Source organism: Sebastes fasciatus, chromosome 9, assembly GCF_043250625.1.
Source record: "Sebastes fasciatus isolate fSebFas1 chromosome 9, fSebFas1.pri, whole genome shotgun sequence".
In the NCBI taxonomy this organism is placed as follows: Eukaryota; Metazoa; Chordata; class Actinopteri; order Perciformes; family Sebastidae; genus Sebastes; species Sebastes fasciatus.
Window position 1 is genome coordinate 8191915 of NC_133803.1, and position 24530 is coordinate 8216444.

A 24530-nucleotide genomic window follows, 5' to 3' on the forward strand; every position below is an offset into this window, starting at 1 on the left:
CTCGGTTGTACGCCTGTTTGGATAGAACTAACCTCTCCCGAGAGATACAGAAAGTAATAGAAACTTCATTCAGGATTTATGAGCAACGCACAGACACAAGTTCACACACACACACACACACACACACACACACACACACACACACACACACACACACACACACGTGGTCCGATCCTGTTAGCTGGTCAGTGTCCAAGTCGCTTGCCATTACTCTGGACTGCGAAAGCTGTCTATTTCTGTCTTTGTACTTAAATCACATATAAACCAGCTAGATGTCCACCTCAGAGCTAGAAGGCTTTCACTCAAAATCAGCCAGCCGCTGGGCGGATAGGCTGCTGCACACACCGATGAAATTAAACACACCTCAGATCTTTGAACCCTTCTTTTGATTAGCTGGTTACACCTTAAAAAAATGTTTAACTGCTTATCTTTATGATGTTAATACATAGTATCGCATTTAGTAAATCATATCAAACTAATATTAGTGATATAGGAAAGTGCATAAATTACTACAGCTGAAACAATTATTCAATGTATTGCTTAGTTGAGCGGCAGAACATTAGTTGGCAACTACTAAATCAATTTTAACTCCTCAGTTATGCAGATTTGCAGCTTTTCTTTGTCTTATGTGATAATAAACTAAATATCTTTGGGTCGTAGACTGTTGGTTGGACAAAGACATCAACTTGGGCTCTCGGAAATTGTGATGGGCAGATGGACATGTCATTAGTTTTGCAGGTATTTGGTCATTATCAACCAAAGTATTGGACAATTTTGACCCAATGGTGGCGTTAGATCAGGATTAGGCAACCTTAGGCACACGTGCTAATGCTGGCACGCGGTAGCTTTACCAAGAGCACACTAGCAATAAGTGCGTGTTTTTTGTAATGTTGAAGTGCCCTCTCATCCACATGCCAAATTTTTACCACCCCCATTCCGCGAAGCCCCGCCCTACTCTGCGTCTGATTGCATAATACTTGTTGCCTTCTTCGCAGAATTTATGAAGTTTATTGCTGATGAACAAGACTTTTGGAAAGTTGGTAGGATTTGATGATTTCAACTCAGATGTGGATGCTTTCAGAAGGATGGCAGCCTTCTTGTAAAGTGCTCTCATATATAATTACAATGTCCTGATAATGGAAGAAATTGTTGCTAGGGATGGAATAAAATTACAGATCTGTTGGAGATTTAAATTTTGATGTGGTGTCATAATTAAACTTAATGTTAACCTTAATGTTGATATGGCACACTGATTAACAAAAAATGTTAGATGTTAAATGCTAGATTCAAAGTTAGGGGATCACCAAAGTTCTTACAATTCAACCTGAGGGAGACATGAATGTGTGAAGCAAATTTCCTGACAATCCATTTAATAGTTGTCAAAGGATCATTGTGTAACGATTAGGGGGATCTATTTGCAGAAATGGAATATAATATTAATAACTGTTTTCTTTAGTGTATAATCAGCTGAAAATAAGAATTGTTGTGTTTTCGTTATCTTAGAATGAGTCATTTATATCTACACAGGGAGCAGGTCCTCCTCATGGAGTCTGCCATGTTGTACTGCCATGTTTCTACATTAGCCCAGAACGGACAAACCAACCTCTGTTAACTTTTCCTGCTTGGGCTGGAGTCGATAACGTTACTGGCGCCCGTCGCCGCTGTCGCTCTCTCTCTTGCTTCACCACTCACTTCCCATGTACACACACACTGGCTCTATTCCAACTGGCTCTGGAGTGGGCCATTCACGTTTTTGTGTCAGCCACCGTAGCTCTCCAACACACTTGGCACATGGGAGAGGCTTCAGTTGGTTGCAATCTCCTCACCTCACTGCTAGATACCACCAGATCCTACACACCGAACCTTGAAGACATTTCACCCAAAATTACAAATGTCAATGTCAAGGAAAAAAGGGATCACCCAAGTCAGTAGGAAATATCAGGACTGTCTGTACCAAATTTCATGACAATCCATCCAATAATGCAGCATGTACTCTGGTCCAACATGAGGAAGTGTCATCTGTCCTTGGTCATCCCTTACAGTAAACATGTCACCTCAGCACTATAGAAATAGCAGTTGTTCTTGCAGCGACAGCTCTCCTTATCCATCCTTGTTTGGAGACTGTCAGAATATTTTGTTTCTCCATGAGACAATGTGCCAATAAGCATGCAGGAAATCGTACCTTCTATCTATGCTAATACAGAGGTTGGATAAATCAACCACGATATAAATCTCTAGGATATCCTCTGAGGATTTTTGTGTGTGTGTTTGTGTGTGTGTGTGTGTGTGTGTGAGTGGGTGAGCCTTTTTCTAACCAGCTCCTGGCCCTCACTCTTTTGTGCATGAATCAGAATCATGATCAGAATTTCTCCAGATCTGGTTTGTGTCACTGAGACTACCTTTTCTGCAGAGAGAAACACACCAAGAGTATTTGTTTGTGTTGAAGAATTTAAGAATGAAAGAGGCAACAGACTGCTCAAATTGTGCATGTAATTCACTGCAGCATTCATCTTTGCAGCTCTTTGTGAATGCTCGTCTCTGTTTTATTCTGTGCCTTCTCTAAATTTGACACTCCTCTGTCTCTCTATCTACTTTTCTTTTTTTTCCACCATTGCCCTTTCCTTGTCCTCTTCCCTTGTCCTTGTCCGTCCCTCCAAACCGTGTGTCGAGACTTAAGAAGCAGAAAGAAAAAGGACGCTAGAGAACAGATTGAGTCAGAGATAGTGGGTGTTTTAGACAAAATTGGCTGGCAGAGATGGGTCGATAAGAGGGGGACGGATAAATGAACACAAGAGAGGAAAAACCCCAAAGTCTCTCTTTTAGAGCTGCAGAGTTAAAGCCCAGCCTTTTCACAGGGAAAAGTACTTTTTGAGAAGTTTTGGAATGGAAATGGTTCTGCAGAGAGGAGGGCTGCACAGTAAAGTCAGGAGGAGACTTAGTGAATTGGGAGCAAGGGGCAGCACGGCTGCATTTAATATCAGCCACACTATGTATTATAGATAAAGGAAAGTTGTGAAGCCTTGAGAGTTTCTTCTTCTCCACCGCTGGCCTGCATGTCTCACCTCGTGCTGCTTCCTCTGTTCTGTTACCCGTGCAGAATAAAAGAGGAGGGCGAGCAGCAGGAGAGAGGAACACACGGTTCATATTTCAGAGGAAAAACAGTGGAAGAGTAATGCAGAAAGGAGCTGTGAGGCAGGGCTGACAGTAAAGGAGAATAAAATTATAAAGCAGAAAAGCCAATACAATAAAGTGCAAAACAGCACATATACCTGCAGGGACCAGTAATTAAAGTAATTCCGTCAAACTCATCTCAGTGCTTGGATTTAGTTGAACTTGTCAAATGTAGTAGTTTGTTGAATTGTTAAGCATATAACATCGTTTTAGTCAATGATGGTGCAGCTCTAATTACGACCTGTATTCCTCTTTGCACTGCATAACTCATTATTATTATCCCCTGCAGCATTACATTATTTCGCAGTGATTGCGACAGTAAATCACTATTAGTCACCGGTGTGTCACATTCATTTGAAAACCAATTAGCAGTATGTGTCAGCTTTAATGGAGGTCTGACAATCACCATTTTTATGACTGACTTTTCAAGGAAACATAAGAGAACTCTGAAGTACAAAGCGGTCAAAATGAAAATGATTCTCACATGATAAATTCTGCCCTTTCCAGATTACAGCGGCTGTGGCTCAGAGGGTAGAGCAGTTCGTCCACCAAATCGGAAGGTCGGCGGTTCGATCCCCGGCTGTTCCTGGTTACATGTCGATGTGTCATTGAGCAAGACACTTAACCCCAATTTGCTCCCGAAGGCATAGCCATCGGTGTATGAATGAGTATTTAGATCAGATCCTGATGGGCAACGTTGGCAGCCTCTGCCATCAGTGTATGAATGTGTGTGTGTGAATGGGTGAATGCTGAATGTAGTGTAAAGTGGTCACAAAAATACACAGAGGGTGTATTTTATTGTGTTTCCGTTATTTTGTCCACCGCGTATAGCAGAGGAGGACAGAAGGAAAAAAGAATGGATGAGCGCTATAGTGTCATTGTGATGTTTGAATAAAACATATAGACACATGCAAGCACACATTTTTTTCATTACCTCCTGCACAGTTTGACGACAGACCTGTGTAGAGTTGTTTTACGTTTGCTTGTTTCTTTCTTTGTGTCTGCGAAGCATCAAGTACACAGGCCTGTCACAGCAGCGACTGATGAAAAGAGAAAGAGCTGTGCTTCTTTTCTTTGTAATTTTGTAATTGAGCTGCTCTTTTTATGATTCATTAAAACTCAGCAAACAACAACAAACACCGGACATTCAAGCGGGAACTGGTGTTCGAGACCGGTGTTTTGTTTTGCAAGTTACGTTTGTGATGTTTGTCACGTGTTTTGTAGTGACGGTTGTCACGTGACGTTTGTCACATGTTTTCCGTACTGACGTTACATTGTTTCCTTACGTGTTTTACTTAGTTTACGTACTTATTTAAGCCCAACTATGACGTTTTCCCTTAACTTAACTACTGTAAGGGGTTTTGTTGCATAATCCTACATGAGTGGTTTTATTGCCTAAACTTAAGTGATTGGCTTTGTTGCCCCCTGCTGGTACTGCACGTTCATACAGGCGTGTAATATTAGGAGGGTCTATTACACGCTTTAGCGTGATATCAGGTTGGAGGCGTAGATAACACGTTGAATTGATGTTTATTTTGGTCTTTACATTTTGGTCTAACATATCTGAATGAAATAAATTCAACAAAAGTTTGGGTGAGGACCAGAGCATTGATAAAATCCGTCTTGATGTGACAGTTCACTTGTAGTTATTCTATTTATTCTATAGTCACTTTCCTCTAAAATTATTAGAAAATGCATTTTTTTACTATTTGTATGTTGTGTTGAGTGAGTGAGTAGAATTTATATCACATGGAGGGAAAATGTTCCAAACATTTGATACAGTAGTTTTACACTGAAAAAAGTTATAAAAATACACAATATTTTATGTCAATGTATTCTCTTACAACGGTTTGTATGATATCTTACGAAAAATGATTCCTAATTTGTTATGCGTTTTCAAACAAATGTCAACACGTGTCAATTTCCGCTTGTTACATGCATCCAGTCTTTTCAAAATAAACTTCCGTCTTCACAGGAAACAACTTGGTTAGATTTAAGCAAGAAAACTACTTAGTTATGTTTAGGAAAAGATCACGGTTTGGGTTAAAAGAACTCTGTAAGTGGCGTAACTTAAGTACAGAAGTTACGTGACATATAAATCAACGTTGACATTTGGTTTCACACGGGGTAAGAACACCGGTCTCTTGTGTGAAAGTGTTTTTTGACCCACCCCGACCTCCTCCCTACGCTGTGTTTGTCTTTATACTTCCTGGTTCATGACCACGGGGATTACATACAAATTGATTTCGTGGGATATACATTAATTACAGTGCATTACTTTTCGTAGGTATAACAGTGAGTGTATGAGAAGAGCCTGTTTATGTTATGATTTATGTTCAAACTTACAAACTTACATGGAGAATTTGAGAAAGCCTTCTATGTTAGTCCTTCTGAACACTGTGTTATAACTTGCTATCACTGTTATCCAAATAGAGGGAAATGACTGTGGCTGTTCACTACCCAGAGTATTTAACCCACAGTATGTACAGATAATGATCAGTTCAAGTGTTTAGAGAGGCGTGTAACTGTTGAATGTGCACCTCTCAAAAGAAGTTAACCACTCAGAACAGCTACAGTCATTTTGAAGAGAAGAAGAGAACAAATCCCTGAGAGAGAAGCCGAAACAACGAGAGCGTTAAAGTGTGTTAGAAAGTGAACCCAATCCAACCCACCCGCCCTCCTCCTCCTCCTCCTCCTCCTCCTCTTCCTGCTGTCACCGATCCATACCTGTCCGCCCACTAATTTCCCATGAGCCTTTGGGTGATTGTGTGAATTCAGCCAAGTCGGGCTTCTTTCTACGAAGTTGCTGTTCATTTACACAAACACACACATGTGATCGCACGCTCCATGTGAGGAACACATACTGTACACAAATGCTCACATTAGCATTCACTCCCACACACACGCACACTCTCACCGTCCTCTCTGTCTTACATAACAGTCGTGTTTACAATGATGGAGGAGAGTTGAGCCGCTTGTTAGGAGAGAACTTGGGATGAGCGTCCTCTAATCAATACAACTCTAACATCATTTTTCTTTCTCTGGGAGACGTTTGTCTGCGTAGTGTGTTTACATTGTCGGGTCTGTCTAAATGCTGCAGTCTGTTGAGTGTCTGGTCTTTCATCACTGTGTTGTTATAGTGGGATGTTCACCCCGCTTCACCCCTGGCTCCCTGCCCACATGGCGAGAGAAACAGAAACAGAGAAAAACTATTTTCCATTGCTTCACTCCCCAGGATCTCTGTTTCAGATGCTGTGACCCCCCACACACACACACACGCCATCATACCGGCGTCATTAGATAGAGGTGTCTCCTGCGTCTGTGCACACACACACACACACGCACGCACGCACGTACTGTACACCCCCACTCAGCAGAAATAGCCATGAGTGGAAGTACTTAAGAAGCCCAGCAAGAGCGGGGCGAGTGAGCTCTGAAAATTGAGTTGAGAGCGAGGTGGAAAGTTCAGCGGCAGCCCTGCTGGAGAGACAGACGGAGAGAGAGCTCCTTAAGAAAGCTAGAAGGTGTCAAGAGAAGTGAGGGATTACATTAGGAGATAGTTAGTGATGTAGCGTAAGTACTGCACTTGTCATGGTCAAAGCTGCTATTAGTGCTCTTAGTGAGGATCAAATGGGGCTCAGGAAACGTGTAACATGAGTGCAAATGGAGAAGCTGTCAAAAAATTAGTTTTTTAATTTTTTTAATTTTTTTTTAGGTGTTTTTTTGTCAGTGAGTGGTAGGCTGAGTGGTAGGCTTGCCACAGTAGTGGGTGTTACACGGTGGTCGGGCATACACGATTACATTATTGTCCACCGCCCCCACCGTCGTTTTGCTTTTTTAAATAGAAATAAAACCCATTTAGTTCATTCATCAGCGACATGTTATCAATACATAGTCGGACGACGGACGCTATAATCTGAAAGTGAAAGTGTCTGCTCCGTACGGCGTCTCAACTCAGAGTAGCAGGACTCAGATTTCACACACGGGACGATTGAGAGTTGACAGACAAGACGATGGCGGAGGATTTGGTGTCAAAACGAAAACGCAAAAGCGCCTATTTGGCAATACTTTGGATTTAAACCCAATTGTTATAAGGGAAACATGACGTTAATGAGGCAATCGCCGTGCGGAGGACGGAGCATTCACAGCCAGTGTGCGCGGCTCTGCGGCTCCAGGTAGAAACCTGCAGCCTCGCAGCGAAAGCTGGACCGGAGAGGCCAGACACACGGCCATCCAAACGTTAAAGATCAAAGTAAGCGTAGAATGTCCAGTGTAATCGGTAACAGCGGTGTTGTCACAAGATTATTAACCGTTGGGGAAATTTCCTCACCGTCACATCCCTGGTGAGTGGGAAGGTTAGAGACTCTGGCAGGACATATGGCTGTTCTGAGATTAATGTGGGCTCTTGGGCTCTTGCTCTTATGCCCTGTATAACCTTTGCATGGACACTTTTTGATGAATAATGCCCTCACGGTGAAAGAGCAAATACCGTCCCATCAATAATTCCCATCCACTCCTTCATTTTCTGTGGCAGCCTCCACATTTCTGCACTGTAGCACAGAACTTACGCAAAAAGTTGCTGTAAGCTTGTTGAAAGACAAACGACCCTCCTGACACTTTATGCATAGCTGATACCACACACACACACACACACACGCACACGCACACGCACACGCACACACTGTCCCATACACAAGCAGGCAGTTGCACAGCTCCAGGCAAGTCTCTCTGTGGATTCCCAATCAGGTGGACTGCGCCTAAATCACAGTGAAGGTGACCTCTTGTCCTCCGATGGTTGACAGCAATGGGACTGATCTGTCCCCGTTCTATTAGGACTGATTATATCATTTAGATACAGATGGGTCGTTTAACCCAGCAGCTGTCCTCATCCGACACACCAGACTGAGCCCCCTGGTTAATGGCTCACACGAAGCCATGAGAGTAACAGAGGCTGGCAATGAAGAGGAAACACGCAAATTAAATCCGCGGGCACCGGGGTGGCTCGGTGGATGGAGTAGCCAACTGGTTAACAAAAGGGATCGGGCCGATTACCTGCAACCACGGATGTGTGACCCATGTCAGCTTAAGTAAGCAGTGTCCTGAACCCCTTCGCGATTGCTCAAGCAGTCAGTGACTTACAAGAAAGTTAAACTTATCCTCACCAGCAGGGGGCATAGCAGCTCTAATTTTAAACCTGAATTGGTCGTCTCCAGTGGACCACCTCTGGATGTGAAAAGTGAAGCCAATGCAGAAGTGCCTTTAAACATGCATTCTTTCTAACAGTCAGCAGGGGGCGACTCCTCTGGTTGCAAAAAGAAGTCTGATTGTATAGAAGTCTCTGAGAAAATGATCCTACTTCTCACTTGATTTATTACCTCAGTAAACATTGTAAACATGAGTTTATGGTCTCAATCGCTAGTTTCAAGTCTTCTTCAATACAGCATGATGTTCATTTAGTAAATTATGATCCCATTTAGAGTCAGATAGACCATAAAGCAGGGGATGCTTCAGGACGTGGCTACCTTGTGATTGACAGGTCGCTACCACGCCGTTGTCCGGTCTGGTAGTTGTCTGTGTTTTTGTCTTACAACTTTAACCCTTTCACGGTGTGTTTTCAGTTCATGAAAGTTAGTTAAAATCTATTTGGTCACCTTAAAAAGTCTTATTTAGCGTTCGGTTGTACTTAGCTCCACCCTCTCGTGTCACTTCTGGTTGGCGACGGCCAAAATGCCGAACTCGAGGCTTCAAAACTTCAGTCCACAAACCAATGTGTGACGTCACGGTGACTATGTCCACTCCTTTTATACAGTCTATGGTCGTCTCCAACTAATTTTAGAAAACGACCAGATTTCTGCCATTTTTGGCATGCCTGAAATTTTCATTAGCTGTCTTGCAGTTTGAGTAGTTCTACTGTTTGATTTACAACGTGGTTGCTTTCAAAAGATCAGTCATAAACTGTGATTTGTAATTTTAATATTATTGGGATAGTGTTTTGAATGCTTTCATTGTCTGTTCTGCAGAACAGACGGACCATATTGTCTCCATCTCCCAGCCATCTGCAGCTCCATATTTTACTTTTTTATTCCTGTTTTCTGTCCATTTTTGAGGACACTGTAGTTTTGTTTGAATACATTTTATTGGAATTGTCAAAAGACAGAAGTGATCAGGGGTTTTGTGGTCATGTTCAGTGTGAGACCCACGTTGTGACCAGCTCCATTGATCTGTTCAATGTAAGTATAGAAGTTGTATGCTTTGGCACAGATTGCAGATTAAAACATAACGAGTTACCACGATGTGTGTCGGCTGGAGTTAAGGCAGCTTCCAGAATATGACGATATACGGAAGAAAATCTTTTCAGACAACGTTACTTATTTATTTTGAATGAGCTGTCAGTGTGATGTATGCATGGGGATTTAAATAAAGGCAGTGAACTGGAAAGGAAAGCAGAGATGCTTTTCCATTATCTCCTCCAAGCATGCAATATTTTAGACCAGTTGGTGATCGGTGGGTAAAGAACTGGACTAGTCAGAAGTCAGAAGTAGGGCTGCAGTCAACAATTACTTTGCTTTTTAAATTTAGTAATTGTTGTCAAAATTACTAATTTTGTTCATAAATGTAAAAAAGTAGCCATCATGATTTAGAGCCCAAAGGCATTTTTTATAAGTTTGTCGGACCACTGGTCAAATGGTACTTAATTAAAATGATATAAAACGCAGTAAAGCAAGCAACTGCATGCATTAAAGAGGCAGAAACCAGCACGTTTAAATGTGTCTATAGTGTCTATAAAATGATCATTAATGATTGATTCTTTCTGCTGATCCAGTATTTTTTTTTTCTTTTATGTTCTTACAAACCATATGGTGCATATGGTTTATAACAACCACGAGCTGTGTGTCAGATAATTTCCTAAAACAACAAACAGAGCAAAGATGGAAGCAAGTCAGAGGCAAGATGTTTTCGGAGGGAGAATTATGTCACACAGAAATATATGTTGCACTCCCTATTTTTAGCCACCCACCCACAAGTCGGAAGCTATGCTGTTTCCATGAATGTTTTATATTTAGAATACATAATCAAGGCAGGTAAGATATAGAGGATGCTCTTTAAATTCTCCATTTGCAGACTGGCCTTTATAGAAAAGGTGAGCAGGTGAGAGAGAAAGAGGGACAGTGAATAAAGAAGTCTACACATGATGTGGTTCTGACGTTGAGAATGGTCCTGTCATTAACACAGGAATCATCACTGCAGCTGCATGGAGACTAATGAAGTATAATTCACAAAAGTACTCTGAGTGAGAGAGAGAGGAGAGAGCGGTAATGGAGTGTTTGAGTCAGCAGCATCACTGAAACTAGTTTTAGGTCAGAGAGTGGTGTGCCGTGAAATTGGGTTACCTCAAAAAGGTTTGATTTAATCAGTGCAAAGTCACAGTGTATTTTAGTGTTACATCTGCATGTTTCATGCACAGAAGAATGGACCTGATGAAAAACAGTTTCTATTTCTCTTGCTTTAGCTCTCCCCGACCATCTCACTTTCCCTCGTGACACCTCACTTCAGCAGCGGGTAGCTCACATGCCTCTTAATAAAAAGGCTCCTCACTCAGAGGACGTACATGATCATATATAACATGGATAAGAAGCCACTGGTATTGAACCGGTGCGGTTGTGGTCCGGGGGTGGGATAAGCGCTCTCTCCTGTTGCAGAGACGAAGACAGACTCTGAAAATGGAAGCGTAGATTTTTTCTCTCTCCTCCTCTTCCTCCTACACAGGCAGCCTGGCTCAGAGGGGCTCCGTCTCTCCGAGGCTCTCTGATCTCGGAGTCACAAAACACCTGCTGCCTGCCTTCAGACAGGGAGGCAGGGTGATGAGAGAGAGAGAGAGAGAGAGAGAGAGAGAGAGAGAAGGGGGGTAGAACAGCAGTCAAGCAGCCAAGAGGTTGGGTGTGACAGGTGTGACAGAGCGCCTGCCTCTGTGTTAGATGATAACATGTAAAACAGGAGCGGAGCAAGATGGAGCAAAAGGGGAGGTGATGGCAAGAGTTCACGTCGACACAGGCACTTAAGGAATATCAGAGACCTTGATGCCGTCAAGGAGGCAGCGTGTGATTCGGCGCTCCTCTTATCCGACGTCAGGCTCGGCTGACTTTGCTGCCGGTTGGTGCCTGGTGATAAAAAACAATGTGGAAGCCACATAATCTCCCCTGTGGGTTATGTGTAGACCTCATGGCCCAGTGATCCAGTCCTCTTGCTTATCTCTCACTGTTTATTTGTCAGTCTTTGTCTCCCTTGGGTCTGTTCCCCTTTCCTCCTTCATCCTCCACACAGTAGTAGCTTCATCCCGGGCTTTATCCAAAGGAATGAGTAAGGAGTTCCCACAGGGTTTGAAAGCAGTAGAAGAGAGGGTGTGCTTGTGTAGCTTTAATGCAGTGCTTGAAGTGGGAAAAAAATAAGTGCCAGCACTCTCTTATCCACATGTTGGCGTGTGTATCGGCCGGTATCAGCATTCTCTTGCGACTTATTCCTATTTATTAATCATTTCTTTAAGCATGTTATACTGTGGCAGTCATTATTATACTTGGGCTATGCATCTTCTATAGTAGGCCTATTATACTCCAATAATATTCCAACTGGAACATTATAGGGTTATGGTGGTGTGTTTATATATTTACCCATAGTGTTACTGGTAAAAGTGCTTTCCCCTGTGTTATTTGTAGCCTATAGTATGGTATCATTCAGGTTTTAGGAGCAGTGTCCCAGTCAGGATACTCCTACATATTAAGCAGCAGGATAAAGAGACACATTCTCTAATTCGACAGTGAATAAAAGATACTAGGAGGTATTTGGTTTGGGGAAAATGCTTTTTTGACTTAAAACTATGCAATTTTACATCATTTTGGACCATTATTATTACTAGTTAAAGTTATTTTATTATTTACATATATCACAGCCTTCATCTGAACATTTAATTTTTCTGGAAACATTTGCCCTAAAAGAGCAGATTCAGAAAACTTTTAAATAATGTTTCAATAATTATATTTGTTCACAAATTGAAAAGTTCTGTTGAACAGTTCACTAATTATTTTTCAAAAAGGACTTGAACATTGTATTGATAAATTAGAGCGCCCTCGTTCTAACCCCCCACCTCCCCATGCCGTGCGTCGGCTCGTCCAGATTCTCCCCACATAGTTTTTATGTTTATACGGCTCATGAGGCGCGGTGCAAATACACTGGTGCTGCGCCGTTACGAATTGCCATTATGAATCTCCCAGAGAACCTGATATGGAGAGGGCAGAGTACCGGCAGCTTGAGAGAAGTGCCGGTGCGCAAGAAAAAGTCCCGGTACGCCAAGGAGTACCAGCCCACTTCCGCACTGCTTTAATGTAGAGCGGAAGAGAGGCATGGCTTGAGTCTAATATTTGTTATTTGAGTTCTATTTTACCACAGCGAAGCCAAAGATGAATCCCGACAAGTTTCCTGTATTCTATACACTACGTATGAGTCCTTCACCACACCACATCCTCTCATGACCTTTCAGCTCTTTTTCACCATCACAACGCTGACCTGGTACACATTGACATATCGCTCCGACGCCCAGAGCAAAGAGCAGAGCAGAAGTCAGATCCTTAAATCTGAAGTAAGTCGGCCGTTGGGTCGATAACAGACTAGTAAATATCTCTGCATTCACCCTCCAACTCTATCTCCTAATGGTTCAATTACACTGTTGCTATGTTTCCTGCAGCCCAGATAATTAACCGTATATAAAAGCAGACAGGCGTAAACCGGGGCCAGACATTAATCTCAGGAAAGTCGGCCCAAATAATTGCTTTGCTAAGATTTGTCTGAAATCATTACCAAGATATAAAAAGGTTTTATCTATATACTTAAATATTCATTTGGAGTGGGCGCCAACTTTTCCACAACCTAACTTATTCAGAGTGGAGGTGATGCATTGGTGAAATGTATAATGTATAGCACTGGGATGTATAATTGTATGTGTATTTCGCTGCTTTCTTATGACTCTCGTTTGCCTGCAGGGCATTATAAGCCCAATAAAATGAAACGTAGGAAGAAAAATGTTTATTTCTTACTATGAGGGAGAATTATGATCTTGTTTTAGACCTACAATAGCTGTGGGTTTACTGGTCTGTATCTGCCCTCTACTGGTCTGTAATGTTTGGTACAGCCAATTATTCTAATGTCACTGGACACCACAGTGAACACCACACAGTGTATTTTAATAAGGAGTGCCAAAGCTCATGAAATATTTGCACATTTATTCATGAGCTTTGTCAGTAGATGGATAGTTTTGCTCGCTGAAATATACTACTTTGATTGTCATAGTACCTCTCATATGCCTAAAAGGTTGTCCACTAGTGGTCGGACCGGCGATGGAGGAACCATGTAAGGTCTGTACTTGGTGGCGTTCCGATCCTTAGACGCTTGCAGACACACATGCACATATTTGCGCACACACACACACATACACAAATAATTATTTTGCCATCCATACTTTCTTATCTTTAGAACAGCTTTTAATGAATATTCATTAGTATTCAAATTGGAAGTGTGCTATAGTCATATTTCTCTCCCAGCTGGAAGAGCCGTGCATCATTAGTTACTTGGTGTTTCAGCTTCATTAATATCTCCTCTTCCTCTATGGTCTTTGTTAAAGTTAGAAGTTGATGTGTGTATGTGTGTGTTTGTGAAGTTTATACGTTTCTCTCGGTCCTGTGAGAATCTGCTGTGCAGGTTTGTTGCCTGCAGATGGCAGCAGCGTCATGGAGCTGATGTTCTGGTGTTTGGTGTCTGCACCGCTGGACAGCCAGTGGCTACAGTGCTGCTGTGCTTTAATAAGGAATATTATTATATGGATAGGTGCTTTCATGCTGCCTTCTTTGGTTTTAGTTTCTTATTTTGATTTGCTTACCTTGTTGATTCATCTCTTGGTTGTGGTTTTGTCAAATATTTATGGATGGCAAGTTTTTTCTAATCACGGAACAATGAGTCTGAACTGTCCTTTACTGTGTCTACTTCATTAGATATCACCAGTGGTGGAAGCAGTACTCAGAAAAGTAGAAATACCATTGTTTAAAAAAACTCCACTGCAAGTAAAAGTATTATCAGCAAAATGTACTTTAAGTATCAAAAGTAAAAATACTCATTATGCTGAATAGCTCCTTTAAATTTTTTTTATATTATTCTAATATTTAAAGTACTTTTGAGTAAATGTACTTTGTTGCATTTTACCACTGGGTATCACTCAGTTTAAAGTATGTAATGCTAGAAAGGCTGTCATGTCCAGTGAGAAAGTTTGTGAGGTGGATTTCAACTTCCACATGTCAAATGTATACCTGCTGAACAACAAGAATGCTCTTATTGAACAAGTCAGATTAGCTTCAACCGAGAGTCTCAACATACTCTTCAGTTAATTAGGATCCTAAGGGTCTGATTTTATGAATTGCACTGTCAAACAGCATTGCGCTAAAACTGAAAATTAAAAAAACTGCTAGAATATGTGATGTTTGAGTGTTTGCAGGAGTTATTTAGTGAGGAGATGTTGCAATTTCCCTTTTCTGTTGTACCCACTTTCCCTCTGCGTGACTTATCAGAGTTAAACTTTCAATTTATAGCTTTTCCAAATGATCCCCTCGCTACTTGAACTTAACTGTGGAGTATCATTCCACAGTAAACCCTACTTGCAGCTGTGGAGAGCCGTCACAGTACATTAAAGGGGAGGGAATAAATAAACAGGTAAATTGTGGGATGAGCTCGCCACACTCCATAAAATTTCCATCACCATGGATACGGATGATTGCCGAGCTCATTCGGCTGTTCAGTTACCCTACGTTATGTTCTGTTTAACTGTAAATGTGTGACATCCCCGAAACAATCTGCATGTCATGTTCATTTTAATTGGATGATGCATTCATATTAAGACAAATCAGATACATTAGGTTTGGGACTAATTGACATTCTGTGATTAATACCTGAAGCTGGTGATTGTGATTTGAGGCTATATAAAAAATTAATTGAATTGAAGCCAACATAAAAAGGCAGTGTGGTGAAAGTTTAGCAAACTTTAATTAAGCATCTTTAATCCAACACAAACAGTAACTGTCAACCATTGGCTGAGCTCCCAGAGGTCAGGGGTCATAAATACAGTTTTATAGTCTGCTTCCAATCCACATTAGCTAGTTTTTAATAGCCCCAAAGAGGGCAAAACCCTCCCCACACATATGCAAACGGAGCAGGAGCGGATGGGGAAAGGTTGTAGGGCCCAGAATGTCTGTCTGTCTCAGCTCTGTGACAACTTTGTATCTAAAAGGATAGTTTGGGTGTTGTATGAGGGACGTATCCATAGTCAGTGTGTTATCTACAGTAGACGACGGCCAGCACGCCCCCAGTTTGGAGAAATAGACAAAAGTACGGGACCAAAGTAGGACGGGGGCAGCAGCAAAATTATCTTAGCCACCTAAAAGAAACAATATCACTTTAAGTGTAAGCTATATTTAGAATATTTTCCGATGGTGAACTGAGCTGAAAGTGAAACGTATCTATACTGTATTTGTTAACTGAGTCTAGTGCCTTTGAATAGAGCATAGATAAGTTTCACTCTCAGTTCAGTTCTCCATTGGAAAGGGCTGTCTGACGGCAAGATAAAACATTCTAAATATAGCATACACTTACACAGATTTCGATTTTTCTTTTTAGGTCGTACATTGCTTTGCTCCTGTGCCGGTAACTCCTGTCTGTTTCTCCAAACTGGGGGTATGCAGATCGTTGTCTACTGTAGGTAATACACTGACTATGGATAAGTACCTCATAAAACCCCATTTCAAAACACCCAAACTGTCCCTTTAAGGCTTAACCGCACATCCCTGAAGCAGAGTGCTTCCACCTGTGCCTCTTGCTCGCTCCTCCCTCTCTTTCTCCTCTCTCCTCTCTTTCTCCTCTCTCCTCCCTTTCTCCTCTCCTTCCTTCCACAGTCACATGTTCCCAATGAATAGAGTTTTGAGTGGGTTTCACCAGCTGGTGCCTTTGCCTGCCACATAAATAGTATTAAAAACAAATATGTGTGTGTCTTTGCCAGATACTTGAGTGGAGTGTCAGTGTCACATCTGCCCTCCCACATTCCTGTGCGCATTTTGTGTTCATATGGCAGCCTGCACCGACTGCTGCACCGACTGCTCCAAATGTGTGGTAAAATCATTATGTTGTCCTTGTGCCTCGCAACACGCAGACACACAAACCTGATCGTTCATAATATTTACCAGACGTGACAGCGACGCTGGTTTTCACCTTGTGAGTCTGTGTTTGTATCATCATCGTGGCAAAATGTGGTCATGGAGACACCTATAGCAAGGGCGCTGGAAGTACGGGGTAGGAAGTGGGGAAGGAGCCGTTGGCCTCCCGACTTTACCCCCCTGGCTCGATTTGGAGTTGCGGCTGGTGTGATAGATGGTCTCTAGCTTTCCTCTGCATCTGACTCTCATTCAGCACAAACCTTAATTTAGAAACAGGAGGAGAAAAGAGGGAAGCAGGTGAGGTCAATCAGACAGCCGGGTAGATTTATCCTCCTGTTGACCTGCCAAAACAGCCCCAGATTTCCAGTCTGCCTGATGATGTTTCTGACAGACTTCATGGTCAGGGCAGGTCTAAGGCCTCCAGGGTCTCCATCTTAATGATGGATCCAATCACTCAGACAGACAGCCTGCAGATCTGGAGCTTCACCGTCGGGCCAACGCTGCCGCAAGTCTGCTTGCTACTTAACTCATCTTTCTTCTTGTGTGTTTGACCTCTCTGTCTATCTGCCAACACGTTCCGCCTTCCTTCCTTCCTGCCTCCCCCGTCCGTCCATTTTTCTGTTTTTTGATCACTGACATTTGAAGACTGACACTATTTTTAGTCCTTGCATGAATACAATAAAGAGCTGCTGGTGTTTGATTGAAGTCTCAATTAAGATATCAACACTAAATACAAAAGGTTTTGTCAGCTGATAATTGGTGTTAAAAGGGCGTGTCATGAGAGGTGTTGTGTTCTGTGTTTGTGTTGTCTTTCTTGGTAATAGTCGCTAATGGACTGCAGCCTGGATTTGGCTCTGCTAGGTTCACACCCTGGACATCTTGGTGGTGGTGACTCAGACTCCTGGACAGAAAAAACACACACATACATACTGAGAACAGGCAGCTGAGTCTTGGCAGAAATCGTGGACATGTGTCACAGTGTCTAAAACAACAACACATGCAGATCTCTGGTTCTGAATCAGCCACACCCCTCCTTTCACTTTTTCCAATCACCTCCGTCATAGCCCCCCTGTAGAGAGGCTTCGTCTTCCTGCTGGGTAACAGTCAGCTAATCCTGACACTGTGTAATTATACCACTGCTACTTCTTACTATTTCTGTTTGTACTGTACTGTCTGGTTGGCTCAACTGATGGCGCCTCAGTGTTGCAGACAAGCTCTTCTACATCCTCCGTAAACCTGTCAGATATCTGGAGAGGGTCTGACATGCTCTACCTCAGCCACAGTGTCAGAGCTGGAGGTAAAAGAGTTTGGTGTTGTAAAGCTTTTCTGGAAGGAGGACAGGTCCCTGAGTGATGGCTAATATTTTTATATTTTATTAATATTTTGGGCAAAATTACCTCTGACTCAAATCTGAGTCACATTTATTTATTTTATTTATTTTATTTATTTTATTTATTTTATTTATTTTATTTATTTTGTTTATTTTATTTTATTTTCCAAAATCTGAAAGAAAATTACATATAGTTTTTGCTTACTTTTCAGATTTTCTTTGCTGCAGAACATTTTTTGAATTTCCAAAAGTAGCTATGGTGTGTTCAAGTGGGGCAGTTTTTAGCATGTTCACATGAACAGTCGATTTGAACAACCCACTGAAGAGGCATTCAGAATCTTTTACAGTAGGTGACTAGACGTTTTTTTCCGTTTTTTGTCTATTTCTTTTCATTTCTAACATGATGTTAAAATAGAAAAAGCACAAACTAATTTAATAAATTATATGTTTGAAAAGGAAACAAGGCAACATCTTTTTTTTAACAACAGTGATCTGACAAAGTACTACTTTAACTACAAGCATGTCATGTATTTGACCTTCCATTTCGAACCCCACAGATTTCATTTGAAGGCAGCAAATCTATGATCACTGTGTGTTGGCAAAGTAAGCACCCCCCGTCAATAATAGTTCCCACCTTGTGGCTCCTTTTACCAGCTGTCCTGCTTTATCACATGAAGTATGAGCTGATCAGACAGTGGTTATTTTTATGGATTGTGTGTGAACAGTAACACCATACACTGTGAATAAAGTGTATTGCAGATTTGCAACACACAAAAAGAAAAACGGTGTCAAAGCTTGACAGTTTCATGCTGAGAGTAGGAACTGAAACACATGCTGGAGTTTAAAAAAGGAAGCATTTTTTCCGTCTTTCAAAAATATCAGACATGATGTTAAATGTGCTAAGGGCAGGGAAAGATCCAGCATCACCGAAGTTTAAAAGGAGCTCTATTCAATATCCAGAGCGTTAATATTGCATCAAACTATTTGCTATGTAAAGATGTAGAGGAGTAATGTCTACCTGAGCAGAGAATGAAGTCTGTCTCCCTCTGTGTGTGTTGTAATCCGAGCTTCTTTGTGCATTGTTGACATAGCCGGGTCGGCCGCGCATGCTTTTAGTGCATGTTAGTGCATGTGAGCGTGCCCCACTGGCTAGCTCACGTCTACCGGTCTGCACTGCTCTTGGTTACAACTGATAACACCGTCCCAACCGATGGCGTCGTCACGGAAGCGTGGCGCACACCCTCCGGTTCCCCCTCAGGTTAACACAGTTAGCTCCGTCAGCCGTTGTTTTCATTGTTAGCGCTGTTAGCACCGTTAGCCGCGAGCCGTGTGGAGGCTTATGCTCCGAATTTTGACTTTAGCAAATTTAACTTTAAAATATGTTTTAGTGTTTTGATTTGTGCTGTAATGTTTATTCAGTTTTCCTTACTTGCTGTCTTTATGCGTTATGTAATGCACTCAGAATCGCCTTCATGTTTTGTACTTTCCTTGCTTTAACTTCGAGACATATAAAGGTTGATTAGCCTCATTTCTTCCATTCCTTCATCTCTTAAGCACAAAGCTGGCCGTATTAAACTTTAACCTTTCACCATCAGATCATACACCCTGATCTCTTGTGTGCGTGCGTCTATGTGTGTGTGTGTGTGTAAGTCTGCAAGTCTGTAATCCTTCATGCTACACTGATCACTCAATCCATCGCTTCAGTTCCTCTTCAGCTCAGTACGTGTATGAATGTATGTGTGCGTGTGTATGTGTGCTTGCATGCGTGCTGTCTTTCTTAAACTACAATGTGACTCTAGCAGACTCTATTATTCATAGGCTTAGGGAGATGAGCCGTGTGCTCAAAGTGTGTGTGTGTGAACAGTGTTGAAATGAGTTTGTTTGCTTCCTTCTCATTTTTTTTTTTACAAAAAGCTGTCTGCCGAGGAAAAGCTGGAACAAAGAGATGAGTATTCATTGACTGCCTATAATGCTGCTATAAACTCTCTAAAGGTCATCTTGCTCACTTTTATGACAACATTTGGCAGTTTTACAACTTAATTGATGTGAATTAGTCTGGCTGTAAATGTCCTCAGCACTTGTTGATATATATTTTGTTGTTTCTCCTTCAGGGGGCATATCTAATATCTTAAATCGGTTATTGGAGTTGAGCAATGCAGCATGGTTTATCTTATATTATTTATAACATGTTGTCAGAGTCAGACATGCAGGATACTGGCAGGATACTGGCAGGATGATGGAGACGGCCTGCATTAGAGTCATTAGAGTGCAGCTCGGGACGCCTATTTCTGTCCAAACTCAACCCGAGTCCGAGAGAGTTGTAACCGAGACCAACCAGAACCCGACAGGAATTCAGTTTTTTATGTCCAAACCGACCCGAGGACTGCACAAGAAGTAGCCCAACACAGACAGTAGGTCCAGACTACATTTTCACTAAAAACAACTTGAAGCACCATGCCAAGCAGGCCGATCTCGAACATCATTTGACGGGTCCGTCGGGTATCCATGCTCTAGCCCGCAGGCAGCAGCAGACAAGTTCAGCGGATTGCTGTCTGCTCTATTTGCCCACCAATGTCAACACAAATGTACCGGTAGTTTCTGTGCTGCAGTGAGTTTCACTGTGGGCTGTTTTATTTGGTTTACCACTGTGAGACAACTGGGGGGGGGGCTTCCTTCAAACTTTCCTCTAAGATAAACTATTGAAGCAGCCAGTGCCAACAGATGTGAGAGCACACTAAAATTAAATGTTGGAGATAATTATTGTCATTCATTGATTTTCAGTAAAATGATATACCGATCATATCAATTTATTAATATTTACTCGGTCTGATCACAGATAAGCCTCTAGTGGCAAGGGGCTATGTTTCTGGGATTTTGAGTTGAGAGACAACGTGTACAACAGGATTGTTTCACAAGTAGCCAGTTTACAGGCTAATTCTAAACCAATAAAAAGCTAAATTATCATGAGACGATAGCCGGTGGGTTTCGGGATCCAGAGCGCTTCCGGTTCCAAAATATAGTCCCGTTGCCTACCGATCGTACATGTGAATGCAGAGTCTTTTTATAGAGATAAGGTCTCTACCAACTCCTGAGGTAAATATTTGGCTCTTTCAGCTTCTAAATTCTCCAAGTTAATCAGCTAGTTGCTAACTTTGTCTGTCTTCTCATAGGTGCTTGATAGGTAGCGTACATTGGATTTTTGTTTTGTTCCGTTTTTCTCAAAAAACAGCTGCTAGCTGTGTCTGAAAACAATGCTGATGAGGGAGTTGAAACCAAGTCTGTAAAGTTGTAGGCTGAAAAGCAATGAGCTGAAAGATGCTATCTTCTGTATAGCTGAGAAGAACTGCAGTCGGCTGATAATTCTCTGTGGGCTCACCACTACGAGGGAGCCCTTTCACATACAAGTAGTCATGTGATCCATTGTTAATATAGAGACATTGATTATAGCCATAGACTGTATATAAGAAGTGAACATAGTTACCGTGATGTCACCCATTGGTTTGTGGACTGCCGTTTTGTAAGCGCAGAGTTCGGCATTTTGGACTTTGCCATCTTGTTTTCTGGCCGTCGCATCTTGTTTTTTTGCAACCAGAAGTGACACGAGAGGGTGGAGCTAAGTACAACCGAACGCTGAATAAGACATTTTTAGATTGAGACCATAAACTCATGTTTACAATGTTATCTGGGGTCATAAATCAACTGAGAAGTAGGCTCATTTTCTCATAGACTTCTATACAATCAGACTTCTTTTTGCAACCAGAGGAGTCGCCCCCTGCTGGCCATTAGAAAGAATGCAAGTTTAAGGCACTTCAGCATTGGCTTCACTTTACAGACCCGGAGGTGGCCCACTGATTATAGCCACTTTGAGCTGACAAGTTACGGATGAAAACCTTGCACACACTGCATAGTGGTACATGATGCAGTAGACACCATGGGCTTGTATGAAACCCTGCATTCACACTCAAAAGTAGGGTAGTTAATCCTGATCTGAATCATTAGAGATCCCTGAACCAAGAAGTCAATGTTAATAAGTAGTCAGTAAACCTTAAAGTCTTTCCCATCTGCTCTCCCACATGTTCAGAAACCTGCTGTGTTGCTTGGTTAAGTCAGGCCTCTTTACTCTGTCTGATCGCGTTCCATCGCCTCATGAGTCGAAGAACAGCTCACTGTCAAACCCTCACCTGTACTCTGACCCCTTCTCTTTGACTTCTAAATGAGAATGAGAGCCTGTAGAAAAAGAGAACGAGAACGCTTCGAGGAAGCATCCGCTTGACGTTGGATTGATTTTCCCCCTGACCTAAGGAACAGACAGGTGTGTGCGTGTATGAGAGTGTGACTGCCAGAAAAATCCATGGAGTCTGGGGTTGCTGTGGTAACGGTAATCACTTTTAATTCAGCATCAGGGAGGAGGAGAGAGGATAAAGGCGGAGTGGCAGCAGTTCAGTAGGGTAATGTGGGAGTTGTGGAGGGAGAAACAATCAAACGTGTCAACAGGGAAAACAAGGAGAGAGCGTTTTCTTGTTAAGTGACTCTGCAAGCATTCACACTGAGTGAAGTGGAGGCAGAATGATAAGGTTTTACGTGAATACCTTTCTTTCTCAGTGCCACAGGATTTAAAAAGCTCCTCCTCTCTCTTCTCCTCCCTCTGTGCTTGCAGATAATAATCCGTTCATCAGCTGCTGGTGAGGGCTGGTATTTGTCCAACAACCTCCTCTCTCCTGTCGAGCTTTTTCCTCTCTTTTTAAATTTTACCACACTGGAGAAAGGAGGGAAAGATATGAATTATGCATCCCCCTTTTTACCCCATCTCCACCTTCCTATCTGTCTCTTCGTGTACCTTCACTTTTCCTTTTTGCTCTTACACTGCACCTCCTCTTCGTCCTCTTCCTGTTATGAATACCATTAATGAGCGAGCGAGAGGCAGACAGACAGAGAAGGACTGCGTTTGATGCTAATTAATGGGTTTGCTTCGTTTCCTCCGTCACTTTACTCAACCTCCTGCTGGCTCAAACACACACACACACACACACACACACACACACACACACACACACACACACACACACACACACACACACACACACACACACACACACACACACACACTGAGACTCGCTCAGAGGCTGTCATCTTTATGAGGCATGAGTGGAGGGAAAAATAGAAAAAAAAAAAAACATCAACAAAATGTGTGCAGCTAGAGAAAAATCACCACCTGCCACTCAAGCCAGCCTCCTCGTAGTATAGCGCTCACACACAAACGCCCTCCCGCATGTGCGCCGGTCCGTAATTTTCCGCCACACTCTACTCCCCAGCCAATGAGAGGCCAGGACGGGGCTCCTCAGAACGTGAGGAGGAGGAGGCAGAGCGCTGCTGGCTGATTGACAGGCAGCGCCCTACAGGTGGAGAGAAGAAGAGCGGAGGAGAGAAAGAGAGAGAGAGAGAGAGAGAGAGAGCGAGAGGGGGGAGGACGACGGAGAGAGAAGGGGTGAGTGAGGAGGAGAGAGGCAGCAGCAATCAGACTTCCATATACACACACACACATTTACTGTACACACACACACACACACACCACACACACTCACAGAGCTCTGTTCCTCCCCTCCTACCTTGAGAGCTTGCTTCCCCCGGCAGACTAGCCGACAGCCAACACCACCATCACTTCCATCACCTCCACCTCCACCACCACTACTGCACCAAGATGAGCCAGTGCAGGAAAAGGTGCAAGAGGCAGCTTACCAAGGTGGCTCGCTATTTCTACCACTTCCTTATGGGAACGCTCACCCAAGGTAGGCACCCCCAAAAACTTCCACACCCAGAGCTTTTTTGCTCGTGGGTGCGCTTCTTCTTTCGTTGGGTTACAGAAGCCCAAGTGGAGATGGTCTCCACTGGAGTTTGTTGTGTGTTTTAGAGGAGGTGGTTTCTGATCTTTTGGCTGATGGTTCTGTTGTTGATCCATCAGTTCAGAGTCCTGCTGTGGCTGAGTTTGTTTTCTAGCTGAATGATGGCAGAGCAGATGCACTCCTTATTTGCATAGATCCAAAACAAGCACATTTTTTTCAGAGCGTGAGTGGACTTGTAAGGTCCGCGTGTGCATGTGTGTGTGTGTGTACAGTACGTCGGAGTGCTTCGTTTCATCTCCAGACAGAGAGTAGACATCAAACAGCTTCAAGATTACTCTCTGCATATGTGCTGTATATATAAGTATGTATGTATGTATGCTTGTGGGCATTTGTTTTTTTCCCACTTTGCTCAGCTTCTACGCGTAAGAAAAGAATCAATGATCAGTATGCACAGTGAGAATTAGAAAGCTGTTGGGGTTGAATGAACTCACTCACTCTTCTCTTCTTTCTATCTGCCTTTTTGACTCCTTCCTCCTCCTCGTCCTCTTCCTCTCTCCCCAACTCTGTCCTTCTCTCTCCTCCTGCCCTCTCTCTAGCAGCCAAACAGATTGCCCTCTGGAAGCAAGTGGCATTCCACCTCCATTGAGAAACTCTCAGTGGGAGAAAGACACACACAGCCTTTTATCCAGCCCTTCAGTCAGCTCTCCCATCCTCCTCTCCAGCTCTCCCTGTACAGTCGCACACAACTTTATAATGCTAATGTGCATTAGCTGAGATTAGAATAAAGTTGTATAAGCGGCGTCAAAATCTTTTCTTGATACTTAAAAAGGTCTTATTTCTTTTGCACTCTTTGTGCTACTGAGCTTAGTGTTGGCTGAATAAAGTGTCCTTTGCCACAAATACCCTCTATATAACGGTGCCTTTTGACAGCCTGCTGCTAAGCTTTAC

At 42.6% G+C, this 24530-nt stretch overlaps 1 protein-coding gene across 14 annotated transcripts in view; it reads left to right on the top strand.

Moving 5' to 3' along the window:
- LOC141773759 (A-type potassium channel modulatory protein KCNIP2) overlaps positions 1-24530 on the top strand; it is a 197158-nt gene that overhangs the window by 114085 nt on the left and 58543 nt on the right. Inside the window, exon 1 of one of the 14 annotated variants that reach the window (XM_074645786.1) lies at positions 22921-23528. The exons of the other annotated variants lie outside the window; for them this stretch is intronic. Coding sequence (XP_074501887.1) covers positions 23441-23528 — 88 coding nt within the window. The 5' untranslated portion in view covers positions 22921-23440. Of the gene's footprint in view, positions 1-22920; positions 23529-24530 lie in introns of those variants that run through there. 14 annotated transcript variants of the gene reach the window in all.